This window comes from Ornithorhynchus anatinus, chromosome 12, assembly GCF_004115215.2.
Source record: "Ornithorhynchus anatinus isolate Pmale09 chromosome 12, mOrnAna1.pri.v4, whole genome shotgun sequence".
NCBI lineage: Eukaryota > Metazoa > Chordata > Mammalia > Monotremata > Ornithorhynchidae > Ornithorhynchus > Ornithorhynchus anatinus.
Genome location: NC_041739.1, coordinates 37,248,912 through 37,265,601, shown reverse-complemented (window position 1 = coordinate 37,265,601; position 16,690 = coordinate 37,248,912). Strand labels below are relative to the sequence as shown.

The 16,690-nt window shown below is 42.7% G+C and overlaps 1 protein-coding gene across 1 annotated transcript in view; it reads right to left on the bottom strand.

Moving 5' to 3' along the window:
- Window positions 1-16,690, bottom strand: part of COL25A1 (collagen type XXV alpha 1 chain) — a 550,081-nt gene that overhangs the window by 247,896 nt on the left and 285,495 nt on the right. The window contains 2 exon segments of the mRNA XM_039913724.1: window positions 7,632-7,639; window positions 14,077-14,121. Of these exon segments, the coding sequence (XP_039769658.1) occupies window positions 7,632-7,639; window positions 14,077-14,121 (53 nt within the window).

The following is a 16,690-nucleotide window of genomic DNA, read 5'->3' as shown; positions in this document are numbered from 1 at the left end:
TCCAGGGGCAGGACCTATTCCCACTGGCCACTACTGCTAGGCATAAACACCCTTCCTCTTCTCTTCCCTCTCCTCCTCCCGATTTTGCCTGTCCTTTACATAAGAATTTCCTCTGGATGATTCTTTCCATCTCTGTTCCTACTTTAAACTCTTGATTGGAACGACTCACCGAAAGCGTTTATAGTACTCTAAAAACTTGGTCACTAGCCTGAACTGCTTGGGTCTATAAAATGGGCTGGAATCTTGCTTCGTGCAGGGGAATTTCTGGTGGGTGTTTCTTTGGTGGGCTGAGAGGTACAGTCCCAGTTCCAATCCAGGACTAAAGTGCCACAAAAAAGAAAAACTCTAATGGGGAAAATAAGTACAGGGCTGTAGTCTGCACGATTAAGACTCACCTGGTTCAAGTCTCTGATTGATGGAAGGTCATGATAGTCCTTAACTGAAACCTCCATGTCCACCTTAGTTCCTCTTTTGGCTGCCCCTTGATGATGTTTTCCTCTTTTTCTCAGGAAAAAGAAAGCCCTTCTGTCCCAAAGCTTTTTTTTTTTTCCCAGACACTCAATTCCTGGTTAATCTATGGCTGATGTTTTTATTCTACAGTACAATGGCTATTCAATATAAGGCTTCCTAAATCAACTCTGCGGGATTGAAAAACGAGCCAGCGGCATAACGTGGACTCCCTTCCCAATCACGAAAAGTGTCGTCCACCTCTTCCACCGTCACACCTTCCCATAATATCCTGCCCAGGGCTGCCAGCGTTAATTCAAGGATGGCTGCAAAAATGAGCTAAAATCGATGGTGTTTGCATTTTGACCATTTGCTGGGGGTGGCGGGGGTGGGGAGGTAGTCCCCCTTTGGCCTAGGAGCATTCTGCTTCTCAGGGGAAACCTTGCTGCTGTTTTGAGCGGGAGCTTGCCATCTGATTATCTCCCAGTGAACCCCCTACCAAGCCTCGACCATCACATCATAAACAGGGTAGCGGTGGGATCCGCAATGAGGCTCTGACAAAGAGTTCAGATACAACTGTATTGGTGGTCCCCAATTTGCTATTTCTTCCCCAACTAATAGGGATGGAAGTTCTGGGTCTGCAATCTCATTCCATCCTCCCTGGGAACTTTAAATATACATTCAGGAATGGATTCCCTAGGTTTTCCAGGTCCATGGTCAAGGTAGCTAGGCAGAGTGTGAGACACAGGATCCACAGTAGAGCGTCTCTAAAGCAGGGATCCCCACCGTGAAGGTAGTCTGTGGGGTGCCCTGGACTTCATACGATGAACTTTCTCCGGATCCTACTGGCCCTGGTGGAGGGTGACCTCTGCAGATGATCTGTGTGAGGGTGGAGCAGATAGGGGAGATGGAGCCATCACAAGAGCGGGGCGGAATCTGTCTTCATGACCTTCCGGGGCCTAGGATTTCGAGGGTCCTGGGTTCTAATCCCAGTTCCACCACTTGTCTTCGGCGTGACCTTGGGCAAGGCGCTTCGCTTCTCTGCACCTCTGTTACCTCATCTGAAAAATGGGGATTGAGACTGTGAACCCCACATGGGACATGGACTCAACTTGCTCGTACCCCACTCTATTTGCTTAAATCCACCCCAGCGCTTAGTACAGTGCCTGGCACATAACAAGAATTTAACAAATATCATTATCATAATCATTATAACACCTAATAAAAGGGGTTAGCTGGTTGGTAGTCTCCTGCCCTGTACCTAAAACATTCGGCAGGGTGGAAGCACCACTGCCATCTCACTCACTACCATCCCATTTAAAGAGGCAAGGAATAATAATAGTGGTATTTGTTAAGCGCTTACTATGTGCCAAGCACTGTTCTAACCGCTGGGGGAGACACAGGGTATTCAGGTTGTCCCACATGGGCTCACAGTCTTAATCCCCATTTTACAGAGGAGGTAACTGAGGCCCAGAGATCTTAGGTGACTTGTCCAAAGTCACTCAGCTGACAAGCAGCTTAGCCAGGAATAGAACTCATGACCTCTGACTCCCAAACCTGGGCTTTTTCCACTAAGCCAGGTGAAAGAAGATTTTTTCCCAACAGAGTTGGTCATGAGTCTGGCCAGCAACCCCATCCTGATTCACAGCCACCTCCTCCTGAACAGATGCCTGCTTTCTGCTCAAGTGCTTAACAGAGTGCTCCACACACAGGAAGCGCTCAGTAAATACTACTGATGGATTGTTCTGGCAGCAAAAACATATGAAAATCAGTCATTTTTACTCCTGTTTGTAAAGATCACCCTCAGCAGTTGGACCCCTCGCTCCAACCCTGGGCATACCTCCGAGTATACATAGACACCCACCGAGAATTAAATCATAACAGCTTCATGATATCTAATGAGAGATGCGAGCTGAATTATTCCCACTTTGAATTAATCAGTGGCATTTACTGAGTGCTTACTATGTGCACAGCGCTTCTGGGTCATCTATGGGACCTTTGGGAATTTGATTGTCGCCCCACCTCTAACCCCTCAGCACTTGTCTACATATCTCACAGAAGAGAAGCAGTATAGTTCAGTGGGTAGAGCACTGGCCTGGGAGTCAGAAGGACCTGGATTCTAATTCCGGTTCTACCACATGTCTGCTGTGTGATCTTGGGCAAGTTCACTTCATTTCTCTGGGCCTCAGTTACCTCATCCGTAAAATGGGGATTAAGAGTGTTAGCCCCTTGTGGGACAGGGATTGTGTCCAACCCAAATTTGCTTGCTTCCTCCCCAGCGCTTAGTACAATGCCTGGTACATAAGTCTTAACAAATACCATAATTATTATTATTATTCCTTCTTAGACTGTGAGTCCCATGTGAGACCAGGACTGTATCCTATTTGCTTATATTGTACCTATCCCAAGACTTAGTACAATGTTTGGCTCATAGTAAACGTTTCACAATAAATACCACAATCGGTATTATTAGGCAGCTAAGAAAATGGAGTTGAAGGCCAGTAGGTAGGAAGGTGGGGTGATGAGCCAAAGATAACCTGAAATCTTGAAAAACCTCACTGCAGGACTAGATACTTAAATCATTTAAGAGGATGTGGAATGCAGCTATTTAAACTCTTTCATTTGCATCTTAACTTTTTTCCTAGGCTTCAATCTTCTATATTGCCAGAATAAGCAAGCATAGGCTTACGTTGGCCCTGTCAGCTCCACTCATCTGTCAACAAGAGTCTAAGGTTCAAACCCAGCTGAAAACTGTGGTTGGCACAAGCTTAAAACAGGTTGTACTGATGCCTGTTTTACACCTCCGAGAGTTCTAAGCCACCAAGAATAACATCCTCTCTGTCACTCAATAAGATCTACGTTACTTTGACAGGCAGGGCTTCTAAAGTTTAGGCTCCTCGGTTACTACATCACTCATTTTGTTCTGTGACCCTGGGAGAGTAATGGGAGCGGTACTGCCCTACATGAGTTGAAATTTTAGAATTGGTTCCACCTGAGCCTGGCCCATACCCAACAGGCACTAGAAAAGATGTCATCTTACCCACCTGGACTGCAAAACCTAGAAACAAAATTCCCCTAAGTAGGAGAAATATTTTACAGTGGTCTTTTTTCCCTTGAAGTTGCTGATCCGGACTGTAGACTTCAAGATGGTGGACCTACAGTAACTTCTGGGACATGAATCCATCCCAGCATCCCTCCATTTCTTTCTCCGTGGGTGATCCAGGAAGAATTTCGTTTTCCAGCATTAATTACAGCACCTCCATCATGAGAAATGAAAGCTTTAGAAGGCGATCTTCTGTAAGGGACCCTGCTAGAACCCTGCTTGACCCAGCCCTACTGAACTATTAGGATTTAGAACCTCGGCACTGACCGGAGCCTGTGCAGAGCATCACAGTGACGGCTAGTTTTAAAGCTAGGGAAGAAACATGGCCTAGGGGATAGAGCCCGGGTCTGGGAGTCAGAAGACCTGGGTTCTAATCCCAATTCCGCCACTTGTCTGCTGTGTGACCTTGAGCAAGTAACTTCACTTCTCTATGCCTCGGTTCCCTCATCTCTAAAATGGGGATTAAGATTGTGAGTCCCATATTGGGAAAGGGACTGTGTCCAACCTGAATAGCTGGTATCTACTCCAGCACTTAGAACAGTACTTGACACATAGTAAGTGCAGCACGTAAAACAGCACTTGACACATAGTAAGTGCTTAACAAATACCATCATCATTAGCTAGCTACCTAGTTCAGGGCAACAGAAGAGTAACCCTACTTAAAGCTCACCTCCTCCAAGAGGCCTTCCCAGACTGAGCTTCCCCTTTTCCCTCTGCTCCCTCTGCTCCCCCTCTACCCCCCCTTCACCTCCCCTCAGCTAAGCCCTTTCTTCCCCCCTTTCCCTCTGCTCCCTCCCCCCCTTCCCCTCCCCTCAGCACTGTACTCGTCCACTCAACTGCATATATTTTTATCACCCTATTTATTTTGTTAATGAGATGTACATCACCCTGATTCTATTTATTTGCTACTGTTTTAATGAGGTGTTCATCCCTTTGATTTTATTTATTGCTATTGTTCTTGTCTGTCTCCCCGGATTAGACTGTAAGCCAGTCAAAGGGCAGGGACTGTCTAACTGTTACCGATTTGTACATTCCAAGCATTTAGTACAGTGCTCTGCACATAGTAAGCGCTCAATAAATACTATTGAATGAATGAATAAAGCTCAAGTAAAAGCTTGTCCTTCACTAGACAATGACTGAAATTCACAAAGCATTCCTTAACCATTGGTCTTTGCATATCATTTCCTTGCTATGATGGTTAGAGCGTGAGGTAGTAGGTAGACCGTGGACCTGGGAGTCAGAAGGTCATGGGTTCTAATCCCACTGCCTCTTTTCTGCTGTATGACCTTGGGCATGTCACTTCACCTCTCTGTGCCTCAGTCACCTCATCTGTAAAATGGGCAATACAACTGTGAGCCCAATGTATAACAAGGACTACATCCAGTCTGATTAGCTTGTATCTACCCCAGCAATTAGTACAGTGCCTGTTACATAGTAAGGACTTAATAAATACCATAAATAAATAAATAATTTATAGAATCAAACAATATTGCTGCATCTCTCTCATTAGTCATTAGATCTACAAAATATTCTAATACAGCAATTAATACAGTGTTCTGCTCACAGTAGGCGCTCAGTAAATATGAGTGAGTGAATGAATGAATAAAAATATCATAACACCAAGACTTCAATTCATGGGTAAGGAAAGAGTAAAAGTGAAGTCTTCTAATTTACCCAAATAACCATTTTATCACTTCAACTACCAAGAAATTGTATCCCCTCTTGAAATGATAGCCAGAAGCATTATCATCAATAGCATTTCTATTACCAATCTATGGCTTCATTGTGCCTGTGTGGAAACAGCCTTGAGTTCTTATAAAAGAAACAAATGAGAAGGGGAAAAAACAGAGCTACCCACACTGGAAAGAACAAGTACCAGATTTCTCCCTGAATGGAAGACAAAATCAACTGGGCTTCATACATTTTTCTGGCTCAAAGCTTTAAAAACATGCCCCATTGGGAATTAAAGCAGATACTGGCATAGCTTGCTCCATTTCATAAATATTGGGGTCTTAGATGTCTCTGTTTCTTTTGTTGTTTCTTCTCATTTGATGTTTTGTTACAAACATTTGACGATGTTACAGCTACTCGAAACTACAGCTACACGGGTTGATACCCTCTCAGGATCGCAACTGGAGAGTTTCCAGTCCTCTACCAGTCCCAACTACGGGAGGGAAAATCAAGCAGAGGCAAACCCATTCCATTCCAAGCTTGGCCAGTGAGCGAAAGGCAATCTGCTCTAAGTCAAGACTCCCCTGGAATGGGCAGTCACGACATGGGAGTGAGTCAAGGGCAGAGACTCGCGTTTACTGCACGAAAGGAGGCGATGGTAAACCACTTCAGTATTTTTACCAAAATACCAAGAAAACTCTATGGCTACACTACCAGAACAATTGCAGATGGAGGTGGGGCGTTCTGGGACAGATGTGTCCATGGTGTCGCCATGGGTCAGAAATGAATCAAAAGCATAAGACAAGACATGGGATGATATCATTCCACATAACAGAATCATTTGATTTTTTTTTAAATCTTGCTTCAATCATTCATTCAATCATATTTATTGAGCGATTACTTTGTGCAGAGGACTGTACTAAGCGCTTGGAGAGTACAATCCGGCAACAGATGGTCAATAACTTTTTTCACCCATAAGAAAACACCTGTATATATCACCTAATAACAATGAAAATTTTATGTAATAAAAAGTAGAATAAGAACAATTGGAGTCTTTGTGTCTAGGATGACAATCCTGAATAAGCAAAGAAATATACCATTGCTTAAGGTTGAGAGGAACCAAAAGGGAAATTCTAGAAACCCATAAGTGACTATGAGACAGAACTGGGATTTAACCACTTCTTGGGCTTCCTTATATTTATGGGTGTAGGAGGAAGCTATTGTGAATACAATCTCCGGAGTTCTCTCTGGGTAATAATAATTTGTTTCTAGTTAAAGAGATAGTGGTTTGAAGATAAAGCCAAAGAGTTAAGCCTCTAGACCTATGGCATGCCATCTGCCGAACATTAACCAACGGCTAACGGTCGTTTACTGGATCAAAGCCGCTTGCTTAATGATTTATGTTCCATCTTTGCTTTTTAAAGAGGGCTGCAAAAGATATTTGGGAAGCCAACATTTCCTCTGAATAAAGAAAACTAGTGTACACTAACCCCTACCCCCACGGCACCCCTCCTTCCCTTTCTCTCTTTCTTTCTCTCTGCTGGCCTGTTAAATGAATTGCCAAAGTGTATTTGGGAAATCTTGGAGCAAACTGGCTATTGGAAGTGAAAATGTCTCAAGGCCAGCAGTCTTAGCTACTGTAAATACACAGAGCAACAGTTGAACATTTATGTCAGACAACCGAGATCCAGAATATTAGTCAACAATGCATCCGACCTGGATTTGACAAGATAATCTGTTCCTGGAAAGAGAGATCCTGGAAGCACAACTAGCACAAACCTTGGAAAGAAGGGGAAAAAAAATGAAACTCTCTTAGGGCTCAATCCTCCATTCCTTACTCAGACAAAGGTCCAATTGACTCCAAAGGAGGTTTTGCCTGAGGAAGAGAATAGGGGATCAAGGCCTGTGGCGATATCATTTTCATGATGGAATCACCATCTCCACTTGGTCAGCTAGCAAATATTTCAGATACAAGTGTAAATCGCAGACACGAGTAATATTAAATAGCTTTGAAATACTCAAGGAAAAGCAACTGAATTTCCACTCAAAATATTTCACTTTAGAACTTGTATTAAGTCCTTTCCAAGGCTGTCAATTTTGAAAGTGAGCCACAATGTGAGAAAACAGAAATTTACACTTTAGAAAGCATCCCCAAAACAAAAAACTGTGTCATACTTACAGATTATTTTGTTTCAAATGTTGATTCCAAATACTGTTACACTTAAGAGTTATTTCCAAACAGAAAGCTTCTATACGATTACTTAGCTCCTCCAAAATTAATAAGTACTAAAAATTGCATTGATAATTTTGTGGAAATTGTCTCCACTGCAATTGCTTCACTGGTGATTAAACACAAACATTTCTATCTCTGGTTAAAATGGAATTCCCACAATGTATCGATTGTACTTACAGGAGGTCCTGTAGGGAAAAAAGAGAGAGAGAAAAAAATAATATATTAGCTTATAAAGTAGAAAAGACGAACACATAAGATGCCAAACATACGCTTTTAATTCAGATTTAATTTTGCAAAATGTAGGAGCCAAGCAGCCAGATAAACTCTGGAAATTTTGATGGAAAAATGATCTTTTGGACATTAGGAGCTCATTCTGGTAACCGAGGTATGGATGATTAGAACTTGTCTGTTTGAGATTTACAAAATTGGCCAAGCTAGCAATGAACACATTATATTACCTAAAAATTTTGCTCCCCTAGATGAACCCTGGGAACAGAATTGTTGGCAAAGACAGCATACAGGTGCCTGTCTGAAGAGATCATTGTCTTCAAAGAAGAATAAATTGTTCTCATGCTATTGCATTCCAGACCAATTAAATACTCAACACAATATTTGGTTCTACCTAACTGTCATACAGGCAACATTTCCTTAAGCTATTGGCTTCCAATATCTACGCAACTGAGTATGAACTTTTATACTGCGTGCAAACTTCAATAGCAGATTTTCCCCTATGGTTCCTTTGCGTTAGGATAAATTACTCACACCTAGATCTTTTTCCTGTCACTTATCAATTAAAACGTATTCATAATGTTCAACACATTCTTTTCTAAGAAAAACGTGGGTCTATGAAAAGACCCAGTTGCTGAAATATGTGCATATTTTTCCAATTATATAGATTTAAGGACTTTTGTACTGAAACTTTTGAATGCCCTATCAAAGGCTTACAAATCAAATATAATATTTCGATCTTATTCAATGGAGCACTTATAGCTTTCAAATCAATGGATTTTCATTAGCTTTTATGCCTCCCACTGACTTCCAAGGGAAAAAAATAAAACAGGGGGCACAAAAGGGGCATAAAATAACAACTAATGTACTTTTTCTGCCCTTGATAATGTGTGTGTTTCTTCCTTATGGGAAAGTGTTTCACAGTCAAGAGCTAGATTCCTTTGTTGTAGTAAAAGTTCCTAGAGAATCCTGAAAAAAATTCTAGTACCAAATCTAATTGTTCTTGAGATTCTCCTCAGGTTCTGCAAACAAATTGTAATGCCCTCCTTGGTCTTTGGGGGTTGAAGGAAATAGAGGGTAGAGGCAGATTTCTGGTAAATTTCAGCCCCAATTCCCATCTGATCCTTCTATAGCATTTTAGAGAAGCAGCGTGACAGTGGATAGAGCACAGGCCTGGGAGTCAGAAGGACCTAGGTTCTAATCCTGGCTCTGCCACATGTCAGCTGTGTGACCCTGGGCAAGTCACTTAACTGCTCTGGGCCTCGGTCATTCATCTGTAAAAATGTAGATTAAGAGTGTGAGCCCCATGTGGAACAGGGACTGTGTCCCACTTGACTGACTTGTATATGCTCTGGCGCTCAGAACAGTGCTTGGCATATAGTAAGCATCCAACAAGTAACACAATTATTATTATTAATTTGGGCTTGAATATACAAAAAGACTGGTCATTACCAAAGATTGATGCTTTCTGACACATATAAAGTCTGCATTCATTTCCAAATTAGTTTCTAAAGGACAAGCATGCAATTTAAGATATGGTCCTCATTTTAACTTCCTTGACATACAAACTCCTCTATGTCCATTCCATAGTGGCTCAAAGGGACAATCAATCTCATCTTAAAGTAAAACTCAACAGTGGTGTTTTTGTCACAAAAACTAATTATGTTGAGATTATTTAAATGGAAAGGAAAGAGGGACAAATAGTAGATTAGATGAAATACCAACTGCCTCTCAAAATGGCTTTGTATATCCGGGTAATATCATGCACAATTAGAGTTTTTAAGAATGAAAGCAGCTATTTTTTCTGAAACCTCAGTCACAATTCATTCACAAACAACCAATGACTGATTCAATTTCCAGATGTTGAATTGACATGTCGAGAATCGACCAAACCAATATCAAAACCATTAGATCCTAACAAGTTTGGGGCCATTGTTTTCTTTCCTCCAAGAGTGAGCTTCGATTTTTGACCCTTATCTTCCCACCCACGCCCTGTCCTCCCCTTGACTTTCCCAAAACTGTAGATGATACCACCAATCATCCTGTCTCACAAACCCATAATCTTGGTGTTATCCTTGACTCCTCTCTCTCATTCAACCCACATATTCAATCCATCACTAAATCCTGTCGGTTCATCCTTCACATCATCGTTAAAAGTCTCCCTTTCTTCTCCATCCTAACTACCACATTAATCCAAATATTTATCCTATTCAGCCGGGATTACTGTGTCCTCCTCTCTGACTTCCCTGCCTCCTGTCTCTCCCCACTTCAATTCATACTTCATTCTGCTGCTCAGATCATTTTTCTACAAGAATGTTCAGTCCACGTTTCCCCACTGCTCAAGAACCTCCAGAGGTTGCCCAGCCACCTCTGCATCAAACAGAAACTCCTTACCGTCAGCTTTAAAGCACTCAATCACCTTGCCCTTACCTCACCTCATTACACTCCTACCAAAGCCCAGCTTGCGTACTTTGCTCCTCCAATGCCAACCTACTCACTGTGCCTCGATCTCCTCTATCTTGCCACCGACCTCTCACCCACACCCTGCCTCTAGCCTGGAACGCCCTCCCTTTTCATAGCCTACACACATTTACTCTCCCCATCCCCAAAGCCTTATTGAAGGCACATCTCCACTAAGGGGCTTTCCCTAAGCCCTCATTTCTTCTTCTCCCACTCCCTTCTGCGTTATCCTCACCCGCTCCCTTTATTCATCGCAACCACAAGCCCCAGAGCACTTACATACATATCCATAATTTTTTAATATTAATATCTGTCTCTCCCTCTCGAGCGGAAGCCCATTGTGGGCAGAGAATGTGTCTGTACTCTCCCAAGCACTTAAAAGAGTGCTCTGTACACCGTAAGTACTCAGTAAACATGATCAGCTAATTGATGTGCTTTTTGATATATAAACATTAGTTATTTATTTTCAATACTTTGCCAAGTGCTAACACAGAGAAAATGTAGCACAAAAAAGATTTAGGGATTCACCCCCATGTCTCAGCATGCCAATGAGCAAAATCAGGATTCCCAACTTTCCCAGACTCAGACGTTTTCGTCAATCAGAACTCATTCTGCCTTTGACACTTCAACTAACATGAATTTAGTCAGAAGTCACTGAAGCACAGATTATTAACTATCCTCTGGATGCCTAAAGCTGTCAATTTTTTTGGTCACATCTGAATGTTTCACTCACCATTCCTGAAAGTGTTAGCCTCACAAATGTTTTCTTAACACGTTATGCAAAACCTCGAAAGATCATTTACTCTTCTGCAATGAATTTGATTTTCCTTAGTTCCAAAGAATCAAGAGTACATAATTCCATTTTTACTTTCTCAAATGAGGTAATTTTCTGAAGTCAGAATGTACCCTTTCTTTTTGAATTTTAAATAGTTCATTCATTCTTTCAGTTCACTCAATTGTATTTATTAAGCACTTACTGTGCTCAAAGCACTGTGCTAAGCACTTGGGAGAGTAAAATACAACAGTAGACCCATTCCCTGCCCACAGTGAACTTACAGCCTAGTTACCAGAGGGCCTCAAGGAGAGAAATGTCATTGTTGCCAAGCGATGAACAAGGCTAGTGAAGACAAACATCTCTCAGCTCCGCTGCTCAGGTTTCATTTGAAAAAGGCTAACATGAAGCATGAATTCATTCATTCAATCGTATTTACTGAGTGCTTACTGCGTGCAGAGCACTGTACTAAGCACTTGGAAAGTACAAGTCAGCAATAAAGAGAGACAATCCCTGCCCACACCAGGTTAACTGTCTGATGTTAACTTGTTCTGATGTCTGCCTCCCCTCTTCTAGACAGTTAAACTGTCTAGAAAACTGTGAGCTCTAATAATAATGTTGGTATTTGTTAAGCGCTTACTATGTGCAGAGCACTGTTCTAAGCGCTGGGGTACACAGGGTAATCAGGTTGTCCCACACGAGGCTCACAGTCTTAATCCCCATTTTACAGATGAGTAACTGAGGCACAGAGAAGTGAAGTGACTTGCCCACAGTCACACAGCTGCCGGACAACCTGACCACCTTGTATCTCCCCCAGCAATTAGAACAGTGCTTGGTACATAGTAAGCACCTAAAAACCATCATCATCATTGTTATTATTATTATTAACTACCTAGGACTGAACCATGAGTGATGTTAAAGCCAAGATGAGGTTCTGAGAGAGAATGTCAAATGTTTGTATTCATATTTTTCTACATCCTGAGACCTGTATTCTTCCCAAAAGGACAAATTCACCTAGGATCACATGCATATCTGGAATTAAGGGTGAGGAGGGGAGGAGGGAGACTATTAATTCCTTCATGCATCCAATAGTATTTTTATTGAGCGCTTACTGGGTGCAGAATATGATGTAGCACAAGCTGAGAATAGCACAAGAATAACGGGAGTGTTGTCGCGCTTGCCCCATCAATATCACATGGGCCGCAACTGGGTAGAGAGAATGTATTCATGGCAATCAATTCTACCGTGAACCCCGGGGCCAGTGCTCCATTAACCCTCAACAACTTAGCACACATCTGACAGCGGTACACCGGGAGTTTTGGAATGACAGCCTAAGGGGGCAGTTGCTACCTAGTAGGCAGTTCTGCAGGACTCGGACTTGCAGATGTAAGCCTGCCTCCAGGAGAGATTAAAGGAGTTGGGTCAGAGGGAGTCTGCCATCCCCTGTTCAGTTCATATTGGACGGGAGAACAGAGCCCAGGGAAATTATGTTGGAATAATGAGTGGGTTAGCAATAGCCTCCCAGATCCGAACAGTCTCGCGCCACAGCTTGCAGGCAGAGATGATCTTGGAATGATGAGATAGGTTGCCTCGGAGTAAATGTGCCTAATTAGGAAGGACAATTATAGAAGCAGTTTGGCCTAGTGGATAGAGACCAGGCCTGCGAGTCAGAAGGACCCGGGTTCTAATCCTGGCTCCACCACGTGCCTGCTGAATGACCTGGGGCAAGTCACTTCAGTTACCTCATCTTTAAAATGGGGGTTAATGCTGTGAGTCCCACATGGGACAGGGACTGTGTCCAACCTGTTTTCCCTCCTTTCTCTCTGCTCCTCCCCCTCTCCCTTCCCATCCTCTCAGCACTGTACTCGTCCGCTCAACTGTACATATCTTCATTACCCTATTTATTTTGTCAGTACATCACCTTGATTCTATTTATTTGCTGTTGTTTTAATGAGATGTTCATCCCCTTGATTCTATTTATTGCTACTGTTCTTGTCTGTCCGTCTCCCCCGATTAGACCGTAAGTCCATCAAAGGGCAGGGACTGTCTCTGTTACCGATTTGTACATTCCAAATGCTTAGTACAGTGTTCTGCATATAGTAAGCGCTCAATAAATACTATTGAATGAATGAATCTCTAGACTGTAAGGTTGTTGTGGGCAGGGAATGTATCCGTTAATTGTTATAATGTATTCTCCCAAGCACTTAGTACAGTTCTTTGCACACAGGAAGTGCTCAGCTTGTCCTGGTGGAAAGAACACAGACCTAGGAGTCAGGAGACCTGGGTTCTAAACCTAGCTCTGTCACTTGCCTGCTGGGTGACCTTGGACAAGTCATTTTGCTTCTCTGGGCCTCAGGTTCCCCATCTGTAAAATGGGGATTAAATTCCTATTATATCTCCCCCTTAGACTGTGAATCTTAATGTAGGGCAGTGACTGGTCTGGCATAATTATCTTGTATTTACCCCAGTGCTTAGTACAGTGCCTGGTGCCTAATAATAATGTTGGTATTTGTTAAGCTCTTACTATGTGCAGAGCACTGTTCTAAGCCCTGGGGTAGATACAGGGTAAGCAGGTTGTCCCACGTGAGGTTCACAGTCTTAATCCTCATTTTACAGATGAGTAACTGAGGCCCAGAGAAGTTAAGCGACTTGCCCACAGTCATGCAGCTGACAAGTGGCGGAGATGGGATTCGAACCCATGACCTCTGACTCCCAAGCCCGGGCTCTTTCCACCGAGCCACGCTGCTTCTCTATAGTAAGCACTCTCAGCAGCACAACTGTTACTATCTGTAGGAATCTCAGTGAGTCACACGATGAAAGCATAGAAGTTTGGGGTATTGTACAAGATAAGAAAATCCTCACAAGTGTACTCAGAATGGCCCAGGCCAGAAAACAATCAAGAATTACAAATTCACTAAACGATAATCAAAATAATTTTCTAAGTCATTAAGCTTTACAATCTGAACACAAATTGAAGGAAAGAAATTAAAAAATGCTAGAAGCTCACTAACCACAGGAAAAAAAAAATCACGAGGCTAATTAAAATAGCATAACATACACGTTCAAAGTAGGAAAAATGGGGTTTCGAGCAAATCGTGTGAACAAGCAGCCATCCACAGACAAATCAAAATGCGACATTTTTCTGCTCAGCGTAAAACTTACCATACTCTCCTCTTCTGCCCCTCTTCCCTCGTTTCCCTGGAGGACCTGAAAAAGAAGCCATGTTTAAAAAAATGGTTTCTCTACAATTTTACAGTTTATTCCCTTGAGTTCATTTATTTCCACGTAGTTCAAAATAATCACTGTAATTTAACCCCAAGTTCAAGTTGGCATTCTAAAGGGGGTCAAGCCCACCAACTAAAGCTTGGTGCCATCCTGGCTCATAATCCTCGAGTTGATTCGATTTGAACAAGTCTCTCTGGCAGCCTTATTCACTTTATTATGCTATTTAAATAACCTGATTTTTGAAACTGCATTTAAATAATGAACGGTCAGTCGTTTAGGGGAGAATGCGGTATCCTACATCAAAAGGAGTTATTTGAATCATAGAACTATAGAGCTGGAGAGTCAAAGTAGGGCCCTCATAGAGAGGCAGGGTTAGGTTCTGGAAGAGATGGGGACGGGATGGGCTCGGACCTGTCTCTGGATGGGCTTGGTTCCATCTTGTCTCCATGCGCCCTTCCTATCTTACTCTCCCACCCCACCTTGGGCTTCCTCTGAACGGGTAGGCGGTAAACCACTCCACTACTTTATTAGAACTCTTCAGAAGGTTAGTCAGGGTTTATTTGAGTTCCATTTCTAAGCTTATTTCAATCAATCAATGTTATTTATTGAATGTTTAGTGGGTGCGGAGCACAGTACCAAGCCCTTGAGATAGAAAGTACAATAAAACGGAGTTGGCAGATGTGATCTCTTCCCAGAAGGAGCGTACAATCTATAGAGGGAGACACACTAAAATCGATTATGGATAGAGGAAATAGTAGAGTATATTTATGAAGATTGGATTCGAGGCGTGAGAACTCCTCATTGCACATCTTTTCCTGCTCAACTCTATTTCTCTCAACAATTTTTCCGGTGTTTAAAAAGTGATGTTCTGACATACTTCATGAAAATTCATAAAAGACAAAAGACAAAAGGCAATATTAATGTGAATTTATGAAATCTCAAGCACATTCAGAATGTTTTTCCATCTCAATTGCTCCCAAAGGCGCTCATTCTGGGGGTGTAGTTGGACATTTTGGAGGGCAGCTCATCTGTCCCATCAATCAATGGTATTTATTTAGCACTTGCTGTTTGGCTATCACCATACTAAGCACTTGGAAGAGACTACTACAACAGAATTGGTAAACACGATCCCTGCTCACAAAGAGCTTACAGCCTAGATGGGAAGATAGACATTAAAATAAATACAGATGGGGGAAATGGCCAGGTAAAAGGATATGTACAGTTTTAATAATTATGGCATTTATGAAGTGCTTAGTATGTGCCAAGCACTGTTCTAAGCACTGGGGAAGATACAAGGTAAACAGGTTGTCCCACGTAGGGCTCACAGTCTTAATCCCCATTTTACAGATGAGGTAACTGAGGCACAGAGAGGTCAAGTGGCTGGCTCAGGGTCACACAGAGCCAGGATTAGCACCCACAGTCTCTGACTCCCAAGTCTGTGCTCTTTCCACTGAGCCACGCTGCTTCTCATGAGTGCGATGGGGGTTGAGGGTAGGGTAAATACCATGTGCTTAAAGGGGATGGATCCAAAATGTATAAGTGACCCAGGAAGCAGAGCGAGTAGAAGAAATGAGGGCTTAGTTAAGGAAGGCCTCTTGAAGGAGATGTGATTTTAAAATCACTTTGAAGGTGGCTGTTAGTGATAAACTGTTGGTTAAGAAGGGGGAGTTCTTTCATTCAGGCAATCGTGTTTATCGAGTGCTTTCTGTGAGCTAAGAAGACTATAATAAGCGCTTGGGAGAATACAGTATAACAATAAACTGACACATTCCTTGCCCATAATGAGCTTAGAGTCTAGAAGATAACAACTGTGATATTTGTTAAGCGCTTACTACGTTGCCAGGCACTGTACTAAGCGCTGGGGCAGATACAAGAAAACTGGGTTGCATTCCGGGACAGGAGGAGGACAGAGGCAGGGTTTGAACTGCAAGAGAGATGAGATTGGGGATACATGAGTAGGCTGGTATTAGGGGAGTGAAATGTGTAGCCTGAGTTATATTACGATATCAGCAAGGCAAGATAGGAGAGGAAAAGCCGATTGAATGCCCTAAAGTCAATGGTAAGGAGCTTCTGTTTGACATGGAGGTGGATGGGAAACAGTGGGAGGATTTTGAGGAGTGGGAAGACATGGGCCCAACTTATTTTAAGAAAATGATCTGAGCAGCAGAGTCAAGTGTGGATTGGAGTAGTGGGGCAGGAGGCACGGAGGTCACCGGGAGGCTCATTCAGGAGCAAAGCCGGATTAAGATAAGTGGGTGGATCAGCATGGTAGCCTTTTTGGTTGGATAGGAAACGGAGGGGGTTCCCTTCTCTCCCATCTTTGACTCATTTCTTTCGGTCTCTGGGTACAAGTTTGCTTTACAAGTCTTGATGCTGTCCTACAGTTTGGGCTACCAGTTTTAAAGCAAATTTACCTTCTCATCTCCTTCGATAGTTCCCTTTGACTCGGCTTTTTGTGGGCTGGTCCACACTGAAGCTCAGGCAAAAATGTTTCCTCCTATATTTCTATGGGACCTTGCCATTGTTGGCCTGCGATTCATCTTCTATATGT